General features: G+C 36.3%; 1 protein-coding gene across 10 annotated transcripts in view; it reads left to right on the forward strand.

Annotated features, from left to right (window-relative positions):
* Positions 1–17,967, forward strand: part of DENND4A (DENN domain containing 4A) — a 61,735-nt gene that overhangs the window by 39,893 nt on the left and 3,875 nt on the right. For 7 of the 10 annotated variants that reach the window (XM_075159752.1, XM_075159755.1, XM_075159759.1 and 4 more), the window contains 18 exons: positions 2,300–2,433; positions 3,318–3,453; positions 4,069–4,275; positions 4,380–4,508; positions 4,779–4,923; positions 7,044–7,163; positions 8,745–8,885; positions 9,824–10,917; positions 11,829–12,039; positions 13,126–13,220; positions 14,240–14,415; positions 14,521–14,667; positions 15,113–15,323; positions 15,576–15,830; positions 16,351–16,468; positions 16,625–16,651; positions 17,161–17,323; positions 17,725–17,789. In XM_075159752.1, the coding sequence (XP_075015853.1) occupies positions 2,300–2,433; positions 3,318–3,453; positions 4,069–4,275; positions 4,380–4,508; positions 4,779–4,923; positions 7,044–7,163; positions 8,745–8,885; positions 9,824–10,917; positions 11,829–12,039; positions 13,126–13,220; positions 14,240–14,415; positions 14,521–14,667; positions 15,113–15,323; positions 15,576–15,830; positions 16,351–16,468; positions 16,625–16,651; positions 17,161–17,323; positions 17,725–17,789 (3,574 nt within the window). The remainder of the gene's footprint in view (positions 1–2,299; positions 2,434–3,317; positions 3,454–4,068; positions 4,276–4,379; positions 4,509–4,778; positions 4,924–7,043; positions 7,164–8,744; positions 8,886–9,823; positions 10,918–11,828; positions 12,040–13,125; positions 13,221–14,239; positions 14,416–14,520; positions 14,668–15,112; positions 15,324–15,575; positions 15,831–16,350; positions 16,469–16,624; positions 16,652–17,160; positions 17,324–17,724; positions 17,790–17,967) is intronic. The other 3 variants (XR_012675189.1, XM_075159756.1, XM_075159757.1) reach the window with 3 other exon arrangements.

A 17,967-nucleotide genomic window follows, 5' to 3' on the forward strand; every position in this document is an offset into this window, starting at 1 on the left:
CATTTGAATGATTCCAGTAAAGTGAATATTTATTTCTATATTAATGGCTTTTACTAGGTGAACTAGTACCTCAAAGGGTATGCATGAAAGAGTGATGTCATAGTTTGAAAGATGATACAACACTTTCTTATGGGTGGTTATAAGCCACTGGGTTGAGACAAATTTTATGTGCTATGAAATTAGTTGTCTATAAAATATAAACTATTCTTGTAAATTATTTGAGGCAGGGCTTAGATTAAGCTGAAGAGTGATCTCTTCTACATGTTATTTTATCCTAGACAGCAGCAGCAGAGATTGTAATTGATTACCCATTTTGTCTACTGAAAGATATGGTGTAATTGTCTCACAAGTTTTCATTTTTCCAGGAATTAAAAATTATCTCAATTCTATAGATATTTAAGCTACTGGCTTTATTGTAATTCACTGGTGAAACTTGTAACTGTGGGGTTTTTACATCCTTAGAAGTATTTAAATTGCCAAGTAAGGTTTCGTTTATTTCTACTTTTCAGGAGCCATATGTTCTTGCTACTTGGCTGGTTCGATTTGCTAATATGTTCCATCTGTCTCATGCAGTAAAATGTGTAATTAAGAACACCTTTTTGTATGTTTATCAAATTTTAAATATTCAAGAATTCTACTGAAGCTACTTGATATATTTCCAGCTCACTGGAAGGGAAGAACTGTGGAATATGCTTCTTTTTGTACATTAATTCTCTGTTGCTAAACTCCTAAGGCATGAAGAATGTGCATCCTTGGGTTCCACAGGTTACTTATTCATTTCTTTGAAATAATGTACCATTTGGCTGTAATTTGGTTGCCATTTAATCCATTTAAATAATGGCTATAAATGTAAACTGTGACAGTATTTGAGCTGAACACTGGGGCTATCAATATGTGAATAAAAAGCACGTTCTGTGCGCTACAAAGTAAGTAGTTTTTGATAGTGCCAACACTTTGAGATGGAGACGGGTCTCATCCCACAAGTGGAAGCAGCGCTTATGAGGTGTTGGAGGAGACACAATTGGTGACAGAAGATCAGAGACAAAGCAATACAAATACCAGTACAAATATTAAGTAAAGGCTCTCTGGTGGAATGTAATCATGTTATACTTGGTGTGTTCCTAGTGGTTTCTGTAATGTGAACAGTAGCAGTAGGAAGCTTGTAGTATTGTTGAAGGCTTGTCTGTTCTTTTTCTCAAAAGGAAACAGTTCATAGTTTCCCAAAATCTTGTTTGGGGTGGCCAAGTTTTGCTTTGGTTCTTTATTTTTGTCTCAAGCAATGGAAGAAATTCTTTCAGTAAAATTGTTGGACAGTGTTTTTTCTCCCGCTTGATCCTGCAGTTTGGTGCTTTGAAATTTGCCTGGAGCCTTGGAGTATGTCTCTGCTGCTGTCTTTAAAGCAGGGGCGTTAATTTGGGAAGTGCAAATTTCTCCTCCTCTCTGCAACAGCCAGGCTAACAAAGCAAAGATTTGTGGTCAAATTGCCAGTTACAAAGCTCAAAACAAAACAAAACAGGTGCAGCCATAATTTATGCTTAGTTGTATTATTATTACAAGTTGCCTTTGTTAGCTATGAACTTAATTTCTGTCCTAGCTGTGAGAGGACAGGACGACCCAATATGTGCTGTATTTTCACACGTACAACTGTTGAGTTATCGAAAGAGAAAAAAATCATGAAGCTGCTCTTTACTATTCAGGTTACTGTTTTTTTAGAAAAACAAAGTTACTTCTATCCCCCTTTAATTTTAGTAGAGGTCACATGTTTTTATTCCATTATCTCTTTGAATGCATGTGTATTTCTGTAATCTCTGCAAACTAGCATGACCTTAATGACTATGTAAGTGACTGAAATTGCTAGATAGTATTGTTTGTAGATTCTGTATACATCAGACAATTGGATAAAGTTTGTTATTGTTTTCAGTGGTTAAAACAGAGGAGAAAAGGTAGTTCTCATTTTCATATTTAAAAATAAATTTCAAGTTACTGCTGCAGTTGGAAACATAATTCCAGAAATGGTTGTATTCAGAAAGATTAACCTCTTTGTACAACTACTTACAATATTTAACTGAAAACAGTCAATTCAGAGTATATCGTTAAACATCGATTATTGTGCTGGTGTAAAGTTTACAAAAACGATGCAGCACTTGCTATTCTCATTATAACTTTGCGAGGCACCCTTACTTTTAAAATGCAGTCCTTTGATGCTGATATAGACTTTGCCCTGCTTGACCATATAGCTTTAACGGCAGAAAATAAATCACACTAGTAACTACTTTTTCTTTTAACATAATTTCTCCAGGTAGATATGGACAAAACCGGGGAAACACGACTTATAGAGCTGGATGAGTCATACAAGAGTGAGCATACAGTTTTTATAACACCACCTGAGATCCCTCATCTGCCAAATGGTGAAGAGCACCCGCTACAATACAGGTAACCTAAGGACATGGTAGGATGCTAGCCAAAATCCTATCAGCTGTCCTTGTAGAGTTTAGTTTCTAGGTTCTTGTGATAGCCACGAAGTACAGATTTTTTCCTGTCCCTTCATGTTGCTCAAGTAAAAATGTGTATGTAAAATGCCTAGTGTGCCAGCTCTTCTGAAGTTTTAATGATTTTGTGTGTGTGTACACACAGAAGCAATGATACTTAATAAAGCTGGCTGTGTGTTCATATTACATTGTGCTAGCTGTTGATGCTTTTTAAGGTTAAAATTGAAATTAATGGACCCAGTCTGTTGGCCTGCTGCTACTACTGATAACGATACAAGCTGCAGATACTCTTTGGACAGAGAGAGTACATTTCAAAGAATCACTGAAAACTGGTGTTACTAATTTAGTAATTGTGTCAAATGAGTTTGTCTATTGGTTTCTTCATTAATTCTGAGAAACATTTTTAAAACCAATCTAATTTAATCTTTTAGAGAGTTTTGATATTGTTCATATCGATTTTTATAAACCTCTGTCATGTGATGCTCAGTAAGGACTGTGAGCCACACAGATTTTATTTTTTTTTTATTAACTAGAATCAATACTAATGCATTTGACACATTAATTAAAGAAAATGCTGCGAAAGCAAACGTTTTTATCAATTTAAGTTGCTTATGCTGAAATAACAGGTTAAGAGACTGTGCAAGCTTATGAAATCATGTAGATGGATTAGTAAACCACTTTGTCAATGGTGTCTTTAAAGGTTTACTTCTGTGTTTTCTATTTCCTGTGTAGCTTCTAGTGCAACTGTGTAATTGATTTCATTTGCTATAATGTGGTGGTTTACTGTGGAACTGCCTTACGGAGTTAAGTGACACATTTCTTTTACAGCTATAATGGATTTCCAGTATTAAAACTAGATTTGTTTGAGCGACCTCAAGGATTTCTCACAGCACCAAATAACAAACTGTCCTCAAAAGCCAGTAGTCCCAACAGCCCATCGCCAATGTTCAGAAGAACTAAACAGGTACTTGCAGGTATTCTTGTAGTGCGAGGTGCTTTGGAAAGTGACAGCTTGCTGCCTTCATCTTGAGTTTGGCTATAAAGACTGACTCTGGCAGTGGCTGCAGCCTGACTAATGGTTCTTCACTGATACAGTGACTATAGGGTAGCCATGCTAATTATTCTTTGGGTTTTTACCTGTGCTTCTTGCCTACACTGTATCGTATAGGGCCCCTGTACACAGATTGTCATTTGCTGTGCTGTCCCTATACCTTCCGTGTTCTTCACGCTGTTATCCATGAGCATAAACTGTTGGGCTTCCACATCCACTTTTTGATTGCTTTTCACTGTCCAGGGCTTTAAAGGGGACTCTAACTTTCAAATGTTTCTTGCAAAAAATGCAGACCAAAAGTAATAGACATGAATTTAAAGAAATGCAAGTTTTTAGGAGGGGAATATTGCACAGCAACTGGTTTTGGTATCACTTGCTCTGCTTTCATTTTCTTTCCCACTTTGAGTATGTTTTTCGTATTAATGTTGCAGTTTCTGTAGGTATAATGATACATGTTCACTTTTTAACATGTAGGTTTGTGCAATGTGTATGTAAATATACACAAATAATCTTTATGATTCTTTACAGGAAATTAAATCTGCACATAAAATTGCTAAGAAGTACTCATCCATACCACAGATGTGGTCCAGGTGTTTGTTACGTCACTGCTATGGTCTTTGGTTTATCTGCCTTCCTGCGTATGTGAAAGTGTGCCATTCAAAAGTCAGGGCTCTGAGAACTGCATATGATGTGCTACAAAAAATGCACACCAAAAAAATAGATCCACCTGATGAGGTAAAATAAGTCACTGCCGAATTCCAGAAACAGCCTGTGGGTTTTATTGAATGGAGTACGCGTTTGACTATAGAAGCGTGATACTAACTTGTGTGTATTTTCAGGTATGCTACCGAGTACTCATGCAACTGTGTGGACAGTATGGTCAGCCTGTGCTAGCAGTGAGAGTGCTTTTTGAAATGCAGAAAGCTGGTGTTGACCCTAATGCCATTACTTACGGCTACTACAATAAAGTAAGTATTTTTGAAAGAGGAGGGAAAAAAAATGCATTTTTATCCAGGCAAATAGAAGCAAGCAAAATAAGGGAGCAGTTCAGATGTAATTCTGTCATTTCTAGTAACTGGAAGAAATACAAGACAGAATAATTGTGTTTTCTTTGGTTTTGTAGGTTTAGAAGTCTACTTTATAACTGCCAATGTAACCCAGTTTGAAATTTAAGTTAATGATTTCACACCTGACTCTTCCTTAAGATGACTTATTTGACTTCGATATTTCCAAAATAGGCTGTTTTGGAAAGTACCTGGCCTTCAAGCAATCGAGGTGGCTACTTCCTATGGATGAAAATACGAAACGTTGTTCTAGGAATAGCACAGTTTAAAAAAGCATTGAAAAAGCTACCAGCAAGCACCTCACATACAGCCATTCCTGGTAGAGTATTCACATCCTTTTCTTTTTTATTTTCATGCTGATAAGAAAATTATTTCAAAAAGCTTTCTGTTGTGAATTTGATGATAAAACCATTACAGGAAAAAAAAAAGTTCTTCCATAATTTTTAAAAAACAGCTTTTTTTTTTGTCTTTGAATGCAAAATAATCTGCTCTTTGTTTATTGTATCAGATCTTCATGGAGACAAAATATGAACCTGAAATCAATTTGATAATTATCCTAGTTCATACAACAGCCAGTCTCATAACTGGCAGAACTTCTGTCCAGCCTTGCCTTTTTTTTGTTTTCCCCTTTTTTGATGTTAGTTAAAAGGCAACTAGAACTAGTCCATGAGTTTGTAGTACTGTTTGCAAATGCTGCGTACCAACTGAAATGATCATATTTATTTTTATCTAGAATATAAGTACAATATTTGAGGCTGTAAATTTTGGTTTTCTTTCCTTTTCTTTCCAGTAAAGATGTATGTGATGTTCAAATGGCTACATTACCATGCTGGTGATTTACCTGTAGTTTGTATTTTTCATAGGTACTACTTTTCACAGTATTTATAACCTACTACTAGTAAAGCAAGATAGTACATTTTAAAGCACCAGCAATATAGTTAGCTTAATTGTAGTTGACCTTGGAAGACCTTGACAATATACATGTATAAATCTACGAAGATCATCTGAATCATCTTTCAAGGTCCTTTCCAACCAGGGCTATTCTGTGATTCCAAATATGTACAAATAAATCTTTGCCCAGACAAACAGAATAGATAGGATGGCCTTGTGGCTAGAGTATTTCTCCTAGACTCGGGAGACTACAGTCCTACTTCTGGCTCTATCACTAGCCTTCTGGATTACCTTGAACAAATTTACTTTATTTCTGCCTGTTCTTCATGAAGCTGACCTTCCTGATAAAACACTTTTTTGAAACCCATCTCTGCAAAGCACTGTGTAAGAGCTTAGCGATGCTGGTTGCAACTCAGACCATGTAAACTAAGGAATTGTATTTAGTCCTTTACTAATTAATGGTATTACTAATGGTCCTTTATATAATTAATGGTATTTGCTTTTGACATCATCTGATTTTTTGAGATTTCTTTGCATGAAAGCACATAGCTAGAATGGATGTTGACTCTTCAGGCAATCCCAAAAGCTTTTCCATAAATTCCAGAATATTTTGTTATCTTTACAATAGCAACAAGGTTTTTACCCTCTTTGGAGACATTCAGTGCAGCATCTTCAGGAAAAAGAGGGAAAGAAGCTGGCTTTCAGCCATGTTGTACCCTCTTGATCCTGGACAGGTGCTTACTGTTAACTCCTAAACTGTGTGAGAGTAAATCCCCTAAAGGTGGTGTGGGACTGCTGAAGACTTCAGGTTGACCTGGACAAAGGATGTGGAATGTGTGTGTCTTGAAGTGCTCACGTAGTAGTTACAGCGAACAGAAACTTTCTTATCCGCTTTGTTAATTTGCTTTATTTTGGTGCTTTATAACAACCTGGAAGAGGAACAACCATGTTAGTATTAAGTAAATTTGGTTCTTGAAATCAGTCAATCAAACTATACTAGTTACACTGGGAGCAGCGTTTTGTCTTAAGAATGACCAGATAGTGGCTTGAATGTTTGCAGGGTTTTTTTGGGTGGTGTTGGTTATTTTTATTTTAATCTTACTTTGCAAACAAACTCATGGTTGCTGCTGCATTGTTTCAATTTTTTTACTTTCTAGAGTAAAACCATGAGAATTATATGCATTAACTCTGAGAAACAAACTATGCTAAAATGAAACCATGTTTAGATGCTTCTTAGAGTTCTTGAAAAGATGTGACATTTTGATCAAATAAACCAGGCAACAGAATCAAAGACAAGCAGTGCTTTAGTACAGTATTTAAAAAGCAACGTTGCAAATTACCCCTTTAATCTCATCCTAATGAGCATTGCTTCAATGTTTGTACTGTAAAAGTAAGCCAATAATTTTTCTCACTTTTTTGTGGTAAAATGTTCACTGTTAATTGAATGTACTTGATAAGAGGCCTTTGAATTACTGTGGATATTCAATTTATTCTGTTTAACAATGTCATGCTATTAAATACCATTCTGTCATTGCCCTGATATGATAGGGGGACTTTCAGACTTTGGCAATAACACATCATTCAAAGAAGAAGCCAGGCAAGGGAAAACTTGTCTTCAAGATATACAAGAACAAAAAGAGGATAAGAGAGAGAGTGACTCCAGTTCTCGTATGTATCTTCTGAATACAGATACTCAGTTCAGTGTGGATAAATAGGGATTTCAGCAAAAGCTAAGTGGGGCAGCTGATTTCTTTACAGTGAGTGTATGTGATAATGCCCATTTATACCCATGCCTTAAGTTCTTTTCTCTAAATGTAATTTTCTGGATGTCTAATGGCTTAACTTTTAAAATTGCAGTTCTTTTTTTCCCTCCTCTGTTTCAGATAAGTGATAATGGTAATATAAAGGCTTAATGATAATTACAGCTTAATGCTTTTGTCTTTTAAAAAAATGAAATTGCTTTATAGGTATAATCTACAGGAAAGCCTTTTCTACCAGCCTGTTTTCTTTATAAATCCCGTAAGAGGAGAACAGCTGAATTTTTGCAGGTCTGTGAGAGAGGTCTAAATTACTCAGCTCCCTGGAATTCTCAAAATTTGGAGATGCATCAGAAACGAGAAGGGCTTTGGATTTGCTGTGGACCTTTGTTTTTTCTTCAGGTTTTACATCTGCTGCTCATGATTCCCTTAACTGCAGTTGAGCAGCATAGACTTTATGCAAGCAGATAGCAGATCAGATTGTGTAGTAAAAATGTATAAGTACTATAGATTCCCATATACATTCATTGAAAATGCTCTTCACAATAAATGTTCTCCTAATAATATAATTATTTAAATTTTTCAGTGTGCTTTCCCCTACTGTTTGAGTTAACTATCCCCTTGTCAAGTGGAAGTGGTGTAAAAGTGTGAGAAACCATGGAACCAGAAAAGTTACTTCAGTGTCGTCTTTTCACCACAGTCTTCCTTCTAGTATTAGTATTTTTTCTTCAGTTTGCTTGCAAATTTGTGTGTTACCCATGGTCATAAGAATGTACCTGTAAGATGGCAGGCAGGTTATTTAGGTTTATTGAGACTTTTGAAGACACCGAAAATGTGAATTGTGCTGAAAGCTTGTTTTAATTATGGCAAAAAATAATACAAGTTTGTGGCTCTCTGTAGTAATATTATGTGCTGAAAATGTTTTGCACTTTTGAATACAGCTTGAGAATATTAAGTTGCTCGAATTCCTGTAGAGAAGTAATTGCCTGTTTTGGGTAGCCACCTGACAACAGAATTTGTCTTTCGTATCTAAAAGAGGTGAATATAAATACTGCAACACTTGCTTCATGTCTCTTGTGTAGTCATGGTCATGGGGGTAATGAGATCTGTACGAAGATAGGCTCGTTGGCCCTGAGCTCTTGCAAAGGCAGGAGAAAATACTGTTATGCCTATCCTTTGCAAGCGAACAGGGTGCTCTTAGTCTCCACAACCACCACAAATTTTTATATGCAAGTACTGGTTACTTGGATTCTGTGTACAGAAGCTCATGGAACTTTCAGTGATAAAAGTAATGCCAAGAATTAAATGTCCATAGTTCAGATGTTCCAGCTTGAAAACCTCTGCCCAAGTAGATATCAGCCTATGCATCATGGGATATGTACAACGTGCTGTCACTTAATCCTGCATAAAGCATCTAATAGGTAATGGAAACTTGAGATTTAAATTAAGTTGCTTTGATTCTAAAGAACTGTCTGTCCTTTTCTATATACAGTGTCCGAAGTGGAAAGCGCAAAAGGGAGTGGTGACTGCCTACCTAAACTAAATTATCAGAACTCAAGTAATGCCGAAGCTCCTTCTAGCATAGTGCGGCTCAATGGTACAGTTGACAGTACCGTAGCAGAAGCTAGCACGGGTGAGTGGAAGAGAAAATAGATTTTGATTCTTGTGCAGTTTTGTCTATATATATTCCATTTCTAACAGGAGCTCTAAGTAGTGTGCCTGAGTTCTGTTGTCCGCAAAACTTATAGTATTTTATTGCTGTAATGGCAGTGGCCAATGAAATTTGTGGGAGCAACTTTGTGGGAGTGAGTTTAGGTTAGAGTCTGCACATGCTGTGTCAGGGAGATGCATCTGAATATTCTGCATTTCCAGATTTTTTTCTTGTTTGCCTTTTTTTTTTTTTGGCTATAATTAACATCTGCTTAGAAAATCCCAGGTCTTGGTTTTTTTCTTATAACCTCCAACAACTAATAAATTCTTTCAGGATGGACAAGAGGTTTCTATGCAGTGCAATTAAAAGAAACTTTCGGGCATTTTCACAATTCTTGAGTAATGTCAAATCTGGTTATTATAATACTGTCAGCTGTGCTTGAAATACTGTAATATCATACTTTAAAGTCTGCATCTTTATGCTCTGGCAAAACAATGGAAATTTCTCTGACAATAACGACTCTTGTTGGCTCTATTTCTAATTCATCAGGTTAGAAAGTGTTGCTTTTTTTGCCATGTCCTAGATACCTTTGCTGTCCCTAGCTTTCAAACCTGTTAATAATGGAGTATGTCTCCAAAAGGGGAAACTAAATACATCTGAGATTTTTCTTGATGGTGTCTCTCAAAGTACTCTTGAGTTGTATGATTTGACTCCCTTTTAAATGTTTTATCGTCTGATCCTTCCTAAAAGTGATGACCATGGTCAACTCAACTTTTCAATCACTAGCACAATACATAGTGAACTCCATCTCTTAGTGTTGTCAACTGTTTGAAAGATGAGACAAATTTGTGTTCTTTTGTAATTTGGTTAGTTTTCTTGCATAGCAAGAAATAAAGCACCTTGTTTCATCTGTTTTTCAGAGAGTTCTGTAGGATTGCTGTTTACATCATCTTTTGAGGATGCCAGTGAAGCAGAAGTTATAAAAAGTAAATCCTTAAGAAAGAGACATAAAAGCGCAATAGAACCTGACTTAAGGGAGATACCATGGGAAAGCAGGAACCGTAACCTGAGTGGAGACGGCTTAGTGGGACTCATGATAAATAGAATAAATCAGGAAGCAAACCCTGGAGAAATTGTTGAAAAACTAGGAGCTGATGCCAAAATCCTATCTAGTGCATTACAGAAAAGCATAAGGCCAAAAACTCTTAATATCAGAACTTCCTCTTTAGGATCTAAGAGAGAAAGCCTGGAGAAAGAATCCAGTGATGAAGATGCAGCTTTTGATTGCAGTTTTACAGATAAAACAGAGTCTCCTGTTATCTTTGATCTGGAAGACTTGGATGCAGAACCTGAAACATCTACAGCAGTGAAAACCTCCAGTGAAAAATCTAGAAGGCTGCAAAGAAAGAGCAGCTTTCCAGTAAAGCCAGTTGAAAAGACAGATGTTGAAACTGGATTTGATCCACTGTCCTTGCTGGTTGCCGAGACAGAACAGCAGAAAGAGGATGAGGATGAGGATGATGATAGAAGTGTTTCTACTCCATCTGCAAGGCGAGATTTAGCTGAAGAAATAGTCATGTACATGAACAACATGAGCAGCCCTTTGTCAAGTCGTGCCCCAAGCATTGAATTGCAAAAACCCCATGATGACAGAAATGCTAGTAAAAAGAGCCCAACAGTAATCCAACCTTGTAGGAGGTCCAGCCTCCCCCCAAACTCCCCAAGGCCATCCAGTCTTACCAAATCCAAGAGTTATCACGCAAAAAATGAAGAAAGGCCAAGAGACAGGCTTTGGTCCTCCCCGGCTTATTCCCCAAACAGTCCAGCAAAGGAACAGCCACAGGATGCAACTAGTGCATTAACGCTTGTGTCTTCACCGTCATTCAACTTGGATACGCTGTTAACACCTAAGTTTGACGTTCTAAAAAGCAGCATGTTTTCTGCTGGAAAAGGGGTTGCGGAGAAAGCTAGCAAGTGGTACTCAAAATTTACAATGTACGCTGCATCCTCAAAGGTAATTTTTTATAATTACTTCCCCCTTCCGCCCCCAAAATCTAAGTTCCTATAAATGAAGGAAGAAGCTTTGTAAAGGTTTAATCGTTGACTCCTATGTGATGAATCCTATTTGAATGGCATGCATCATGGTAGACTGTGTGCAGTAATTTGTTTTAATCATGTTTCAATTTCCAGGACCCTAATTTTATTGTCCTGAATCGAACAAAATTTCAGTCTAGCATGGGTTCAGAGTATATTTAATGGGAAAACCTAAGTGTACTGTAGTGTGTTGACAGGGCAGAGAAGACTGCTATCCCTTCCCTTATTTACCTAAAGAAAAAATACTTAAATAAACAATACTGGTTTTAATTCTTTTCAGCTTTTATGAAAAAAAATGGAAATCTTGTATTGATTACCAAAGTGCTTTAACTTGAACTAATTTTGAACTGAGGTAATTTGTTTAGAAAGTTCTTTGCTGCTACCAACTCAAACCAAAACTCATTTTATTCCCAGTCCTTGGGAATGAAAATAGACGCAGTTTGCTGTTGGTGTATTGTCTTAATGTGCTGAAAAGCAATCTGAGACTAATTAACTGAAGTATCAGTGATGCCTTGCCTATCCTAATGCATTCCTATGGCTGGTAATAACTTCTATAGCAATGATGGGAAAAAGTTATAGGATGAAAATGTTTAAGTTTTCATTTAGATCTTTTTATTCGGAGAATCTCTTAAAAAGAATCCTCATGTAGCTGTTTAACCCTGAGTGAAACTCGCCTTGTTTCACATTTGTTCTGAATACAGATCTGAGCTGAGTGACTTTTCAAGGAGGGAAGTTAATACCTTGAATTTACTGAGACAGAGAAGGCTGCCTCTTATTTTCAGAAACATTTTTGCTTTCCGTTTCTCAGTGGAATTTGTTTTCTTCTCTCAGGATCAAAATTCAGACCGAGCAAGTGTTTCATCTCTTGGAGCTCTGGACTCAGAATCTACTTCTCTAACTGATGAAGATGTCTGCAATGATTTTGAAAGTGCTTCTCCTCAGGAGAATACCACATCAGAAATTAAGGGAATTGGCCTCAGCAGGACAAGCCTAGAAAGCTCAGCTTCCCATGATGGCTCATCAAAACAATTTGACCAATGTGGTAAGAGACAGCTTTTGCATTGCATTCATTGATCTGAATAAAAATATTCAAGTTTTAGAAGTTGTTCTTTATAATTCTCAGTTTGGGATCATCCTAGTTATTAGTCCTTTTTCTGGAAGCAGTAAATTTTTCTTTTCCTGCATACTATTGCTCATATACCTATGTCCATACCTATGGATATTTTTATTGTAGAACCTTGTTTTGGATGTTCTTTCTTGTGGAATAACTTGCACAGTAATGTCCTGTCCCTGAATAAGTTTCTGGATGCTACAGTTATGCAAATAAGAGACCCTTTAGATCCTTCAGTATTCAGGTAATCATCTTATTTGTGTAAGCTGTACAGCTCCAGAAAACATCTATAAAAACTTTCAAAAGGTAACTTTATTAGTTTGGTTTTGTTTTCTAGAAGTAGTAAAAACCCTTTTTGGAAAATTATCACTTCCTATAAGCCACTGTTAAAGCTGATTATCAGACAGACTTGTTTTTTTTTTCCTAATCTGCACTGGATAATTGGTAGTGACTGTTATATCAATTTCTGTACTATTGTTACTATAGAGTAGAGTGTGTTAAGCAGAATCAGGATGAAAGGAAGATCTGTCTACTTAGATCCCTCCACTTAGCACCTAGGAGAGTATGCCCCAATTTGGCTCTCTGGTTTGTGGGATGTGGAGGAACTGGAGAGGGGCAGTGGACTGGGGCATCCTGAGGCTGAGGGGAGCCTGGCTCGTTTAGTGTGGCGAAGAGAAGGGCCATGGATATCTGCAGTCACGAGCAGCACCTCTTATGCTTCCCTAGTTTTTGTCCAGATAGAAGTGTGGGTATGAATTACTTAATCTGTAAAATTTGTTTCCAAGCTACCAACTGTTGTAAAAGAAGAAAACTGAACATATGGAAATTCTATGTTGGTAGATTTTATTTTTGCCGTTGTTGGTGCTGGGCAGATGGCAGCCTCACACTCCAGCTTCATGTTTCTTTCTGTCTATCTGATTTGTTGCATCTTCCATGACACATTTTATAACTGCAGTATTGTTTGACTAAAAATGTATATTCTGAATAACTAATGCTTTGGGTTTCTTCTGTTAATAGGTTCTCTTTCAAAGTTCCCTTTACCTGACAAATCAGAGTTGATATCTTCTTGCAGTACAAGTAGTACCAGTGTGTTTCAGAACTACGCTATGGAGGTACAGGATGATGTATTGATTTTAATTGATACGCTAAAAGCATATGTCTTTAAATATAAATGCTATCTGAATCTCTGTTAAAGTTCAAAGCTTAAAACTAATCCACTGAAGGATAGATAAATATTTCTGTGACAGAGTAGGATTCATTTCAAATCCTGCTCTAGAAATGTCTTTATTGCGGTCACATCTTTTGGTCCTTAAACTCTCAAGGGTTTGAGAATTGGATGCCATTGAATTCAGGCATCTAAATCCCTTGTGCAGCTAAATTTGCTTAAAGTGAAAATACCAAGTCTTAAATAGCACTATACATTTAAAAATACAGAATAGAAAACTATATTTCTTGTTGTAGCTTCTAGTAAGATCATTTTGCTTTTCACTATTAAACTTGTTTTGGGTGGCTCTTTTTTTTTTCTTTTTTTTTCTTTTCTTGTTTCAGTGGATTTGGACTAATGACTGATTATTTTAATCTCCCCTTTCTATTATACTGGCAGTCACTATAGAAGTGTGTTTAAATTCTAAGAACAATTTATGTAGCTGCATAAATATTCCTGTACTATTGTTTGCAAACGGATTACAAATGACATGTTATTGTTAATAAAAATATGATCGAATAACTGGCTGGTTTTACTCTGGGAAGCCATAAAAGGATCACCTAACCCACTTAGCTAAAGTGTTTTTATTTCACAAGCATAGTTCCAGATCCCAGTCTACTTGCTACAATAGAACAAAGACCTGCACTTAATAAATTTTTAATAAATGCTCATTCCAGTCATTTACCATATCAATGTCTGCTAATGCAGTTTGGATTTAAGATTTAATAGTTGTTCTGAAATACATAAGTTTAAATCCAAATGTTCCAACCTAAAGCCTGGAGACAGATACGTAACTGAACTTGTATGCAAGTGTTGAGTAGTATTCATCTAAGAGCAAAGATTTTGGCTACAGTTTTAACTGCTTTGTAAGAGAAGAGTGGTTTTGAGAATGTGTTATAGTGGAGTTCTGTTTTCTGCTGTATGCAGGTCCTCATCTCAAGCTGTTCACGATGTCGGACTTGTGACTGTTTGGTTCATGATGAAGAAATCATGGCAGGTTGGACAGCAGATGATTCAAATCTCAATACCACGTGTCCTTTCTGTGGCAATTTATTTCTGCCTTTTTTAAGCATAGAAATTAGAGATCTTCGGCGACCTGGACGGTAATAACATTATTTGAATTTTCCTCAATTTTGAATGCTCATAATTGTAAAGTGTTTTTTGTTTAGGTTTTTTTAGATAATATTAAGCTTTTGCTTTCCCTGCAGTTATTTTCTGAAGTCCAGCCCTTCTACAGAAAACATGCAGTTCCCATCACTTTTTGCAAATCAGAGCGGGAAGTCCTGTAACACTGCAGCTACTGTTGGCCTTGCTACATCTCTAATGTCTGTTCAAGAGGATATAAATTCAAATAGGTAAACCTGCATTTTCCGCATAGAAATTACTCAGGGTCTCTGTGGATGTGTGTGTATTTCTCATCAACAGAAATAAATTTAATAAGATACTGTCTGAAGAGGAGAAATTGATTTGAGAGAGGATCTCCTTGCTGCCCCTCCCTTACCTCTGAGTTAACCACATCATGCTTTTTCAGCATGGTGTTTACCATTTCATCCCTAATATAAAAATTCATGTAGGCATCTGTAATTCTGCAAATCTTATGACTCTCTTAGGATGCTTGTGTTCCTTATCAGTGCAAGGGGGAATAAAACTTGCACTGTAGCATGAATGAGTGTGGTGGCTGACAAGATAGAATTTGAGGTGTCAGGTCGATTGTTTCCAGTTTATTTCTGTCTGTGTATATGTTTGAGCACTCAGAGTAAAACAAAAAGCGAGATTCTTAATTTTATTTTTTTCTCCTAGCAAATCTAAGCAGCATGACAATATTTGTGCCAGAAGTATCCAGATCCCCTCAGGAAGAAGACAAAATACCTCTGGGTCAGAATGTACAAGTCACCCTGTAGCAAGGAGTATCAGTACTTTTGGTCCATTGGAAGAAGATGAGAAGGAAAACCAGAAGATCAGCCATATCATTCCTACTGGTAGCCTGCCTGCTACTTTGCAAGGACCAACAGTGTGTAGTTTTTCTACCTTAAATGTCATTTTTTTCAAGTGTGCGATAGATTAGAGAAATATGAAACAGCATGAATTAGGAGAACAGAATTAACCATCCCAAATTATGACAAATACTAAGTTTTATTATTTAAACTAATATTAGTTGTAGCTTTTAGATGTTGGTGTGTCTCATAGGGAACAAAAGCATTCATAAGACTTTGTAAAGATAGTTACATTCTAACTAATGGCATTTTTTCCTTTTTTACCATAGGATTCCTTGGGCCTAGAATGGCGCTTACCTAGTCCTGATCCTATAACGGTTCCTTATCTCAGTCCTCTAGTGGTATGGAAAGAGCTTGAGAGCTTACTTGAAAATGAAGGGGATCATGCAATAACAGTGGCGGACTTTGTAGATCATCATCCTATTGTGTTCTGGAATTTGGTGTGGTATTTCAGACGCTTGGACTTGCCGAGCAACTTACCAGGATTAATACTTTCTTCTGAGCACTGTAATAAGAACTCCAAGGTACGGAATTAGATAGGAAATATTGACATATAAGAAATGCTTGTTTTCCCATATAGGAAATCATTAGATAATTCAGTAACTCTTAGAAATGTGTCTTACAATGTGCTGGGCCCCGTCCTGAATTGGTAAAGAATGTGTCAACTGAGGGGAAAATATGTCTAACTCGAACTTGGGCTCAGCAGTACTTGTGTAGGGTAAGTGTTTAGCTCTTACTAGTCACAATGTAATTTGTGATCCTCAGTTACAAAGAAGAAAGGTTTCTAGTTGGTTTTATTGCAGTTTGACTAGTTAAACAGTAAAAGGAGGAGGAAGTTACGATTTTAGGACTGTACGAAGATATGCAAAATACTCGTTTACTATGTCACTGACATCCTGTTCAGATTTAGCTTTCTCTGGTTTTACAGCAGTTTAAAAGCTTTTTACCATGAGGCCTATAGATGTCAAGATATATTTTAAATACAGAAGTCCTTTGTCGTGACTTTGTAATAAAATATCTTTATGTATGCATTCTCCTGTTCAGATTCCGCGAAATTGTATGTCAGAGGACAGTAAATATGTTCTTATTCAGATGCTATGGGACAATATGAAATTGCATCAGGATCCAAGGCAGCCTCTGTATATTTTGTGGAATGCTCAGAGTAAGCTCTGTTTCTTGTGTTTTTAGTGGGTTTTTTTTAAAGAACAATTTTCATTTTGAGCAACTAAAGAATGTGTTTTGAAAAAAAGATGTCTTTGTGGATAGTTCACGCAAGATACATAACTGATTTTTGATCATACTACTTTTTGTTTTTCAGGTCAAAATCGCACTCTTTTGTTTGAGAGTGAGTGTTAAGTTTGGTGTTGCTATTCTGTGTGACTTGTTTTGAGAGGGAGGGAGGGTGGTTGTATGTTTAGCAGTTAACTGCTTGAACAAATTTAGTTTTCTCGCATACCTGTTTCAAATCATTGACCAGTATCTCCAGTGGCTTTTTGTTCATTGGGAAGGGAGGAATAAGAGGGAATATGTTTCAGTGATACATTGAACTTGTATTGACAGTTCATCCACTTAGCTACTTCTCTTATTTTTAGAATTTGCTTACTAAGAATTTTGTTGCCAGTGTTGGATCATATGCCTGAAAATAGCTCATGACCCATTACAGCTGTTGAGTTTTCTCTTATGTGCTTTTTGTTTCCTTATGTTGATATTATTTTGACTTGATGTTTATTGTTTTGTTCACTACATATATGTCAACGTTTTCACAGTTTGTGTAGCCTCCCACCTTTTTTATTAGCTTTCTACTTGCTACACAAAGAATATATTTATTCTTACAGCATTTCTAATGTTTTTCAGCCCAGAAGTACCCAATGGTCCATTTATTGCAAAAAGATGATGACTCTTTTAATCAGGAGCTCTTGAGAAGTATGGTGAAAAGCATTAAGATGAATGATGTGTATGGACCAATGAGTCAAATATTGGAAAGATTGAACAAATGGCCACATATTAAAAGACAGAGGTAAGAATGCGAACATGCCTAGCTGGAGCAAGGTTGGACAACAATAAGGCTTGTAATATGAAATATATTTTCATAGTGTGTTTTTTTTTAAGAAAAAAGCACTGTTTTTCAGCAGTGTTCTCAAATTTATCACTCAGTTTGGTAAATATTATTCTTTTTTGCGATAACTTTCACAAACTTATTTTAGAAAAAAAAGGAGAAACTATTTTTCACTTTTTCCTCTTCCTCTCCTCTTTCAGCCACCTCTTTTTCTTCTTGACTCTGAATGATGGGAAATCACATTTGAAATGCCACTTTTTAAAAATAAGATATCTTTAAATGCTTCAATCTATTTTTAATATAGATTGATTTGTGGTATATTGTTGCAGTATATAAATTGACATTTCTTTTTACAATTTCAGGAGCCTTTACAGAGAAATACTATTTCTTTCACTTGTTGCCCTAGGAAGAGATAACATAGATATAGGTAAGTTTTATAAATTATTCAGATAAACATAGATGATGAATGTATGCAAACTTGTTCTTCAGCTTCCAAAAAAAAAAAATCTGTAGATTAGATGTATGTCATTCAATGATAAGTGCTGAATAAAAAGAACTTTATAGTTATTTTCTGCTGATAAGCGTACTAGCTGTCATTGCATTTG

Source organism: Calonectris borealis, chromosome 11 (assembly GCF_964195595.1).
Source record: "Calonectris borealis chromosome 11, bCalBor7.hap1.2, whole genome shotgun sequence".
NCBI classification, from domain to species: Eukaryota; Metazoa; Chordata; class Aves; order Procellariiformes; family Procellariidae; genus Calonectris; species Calonectris borealis.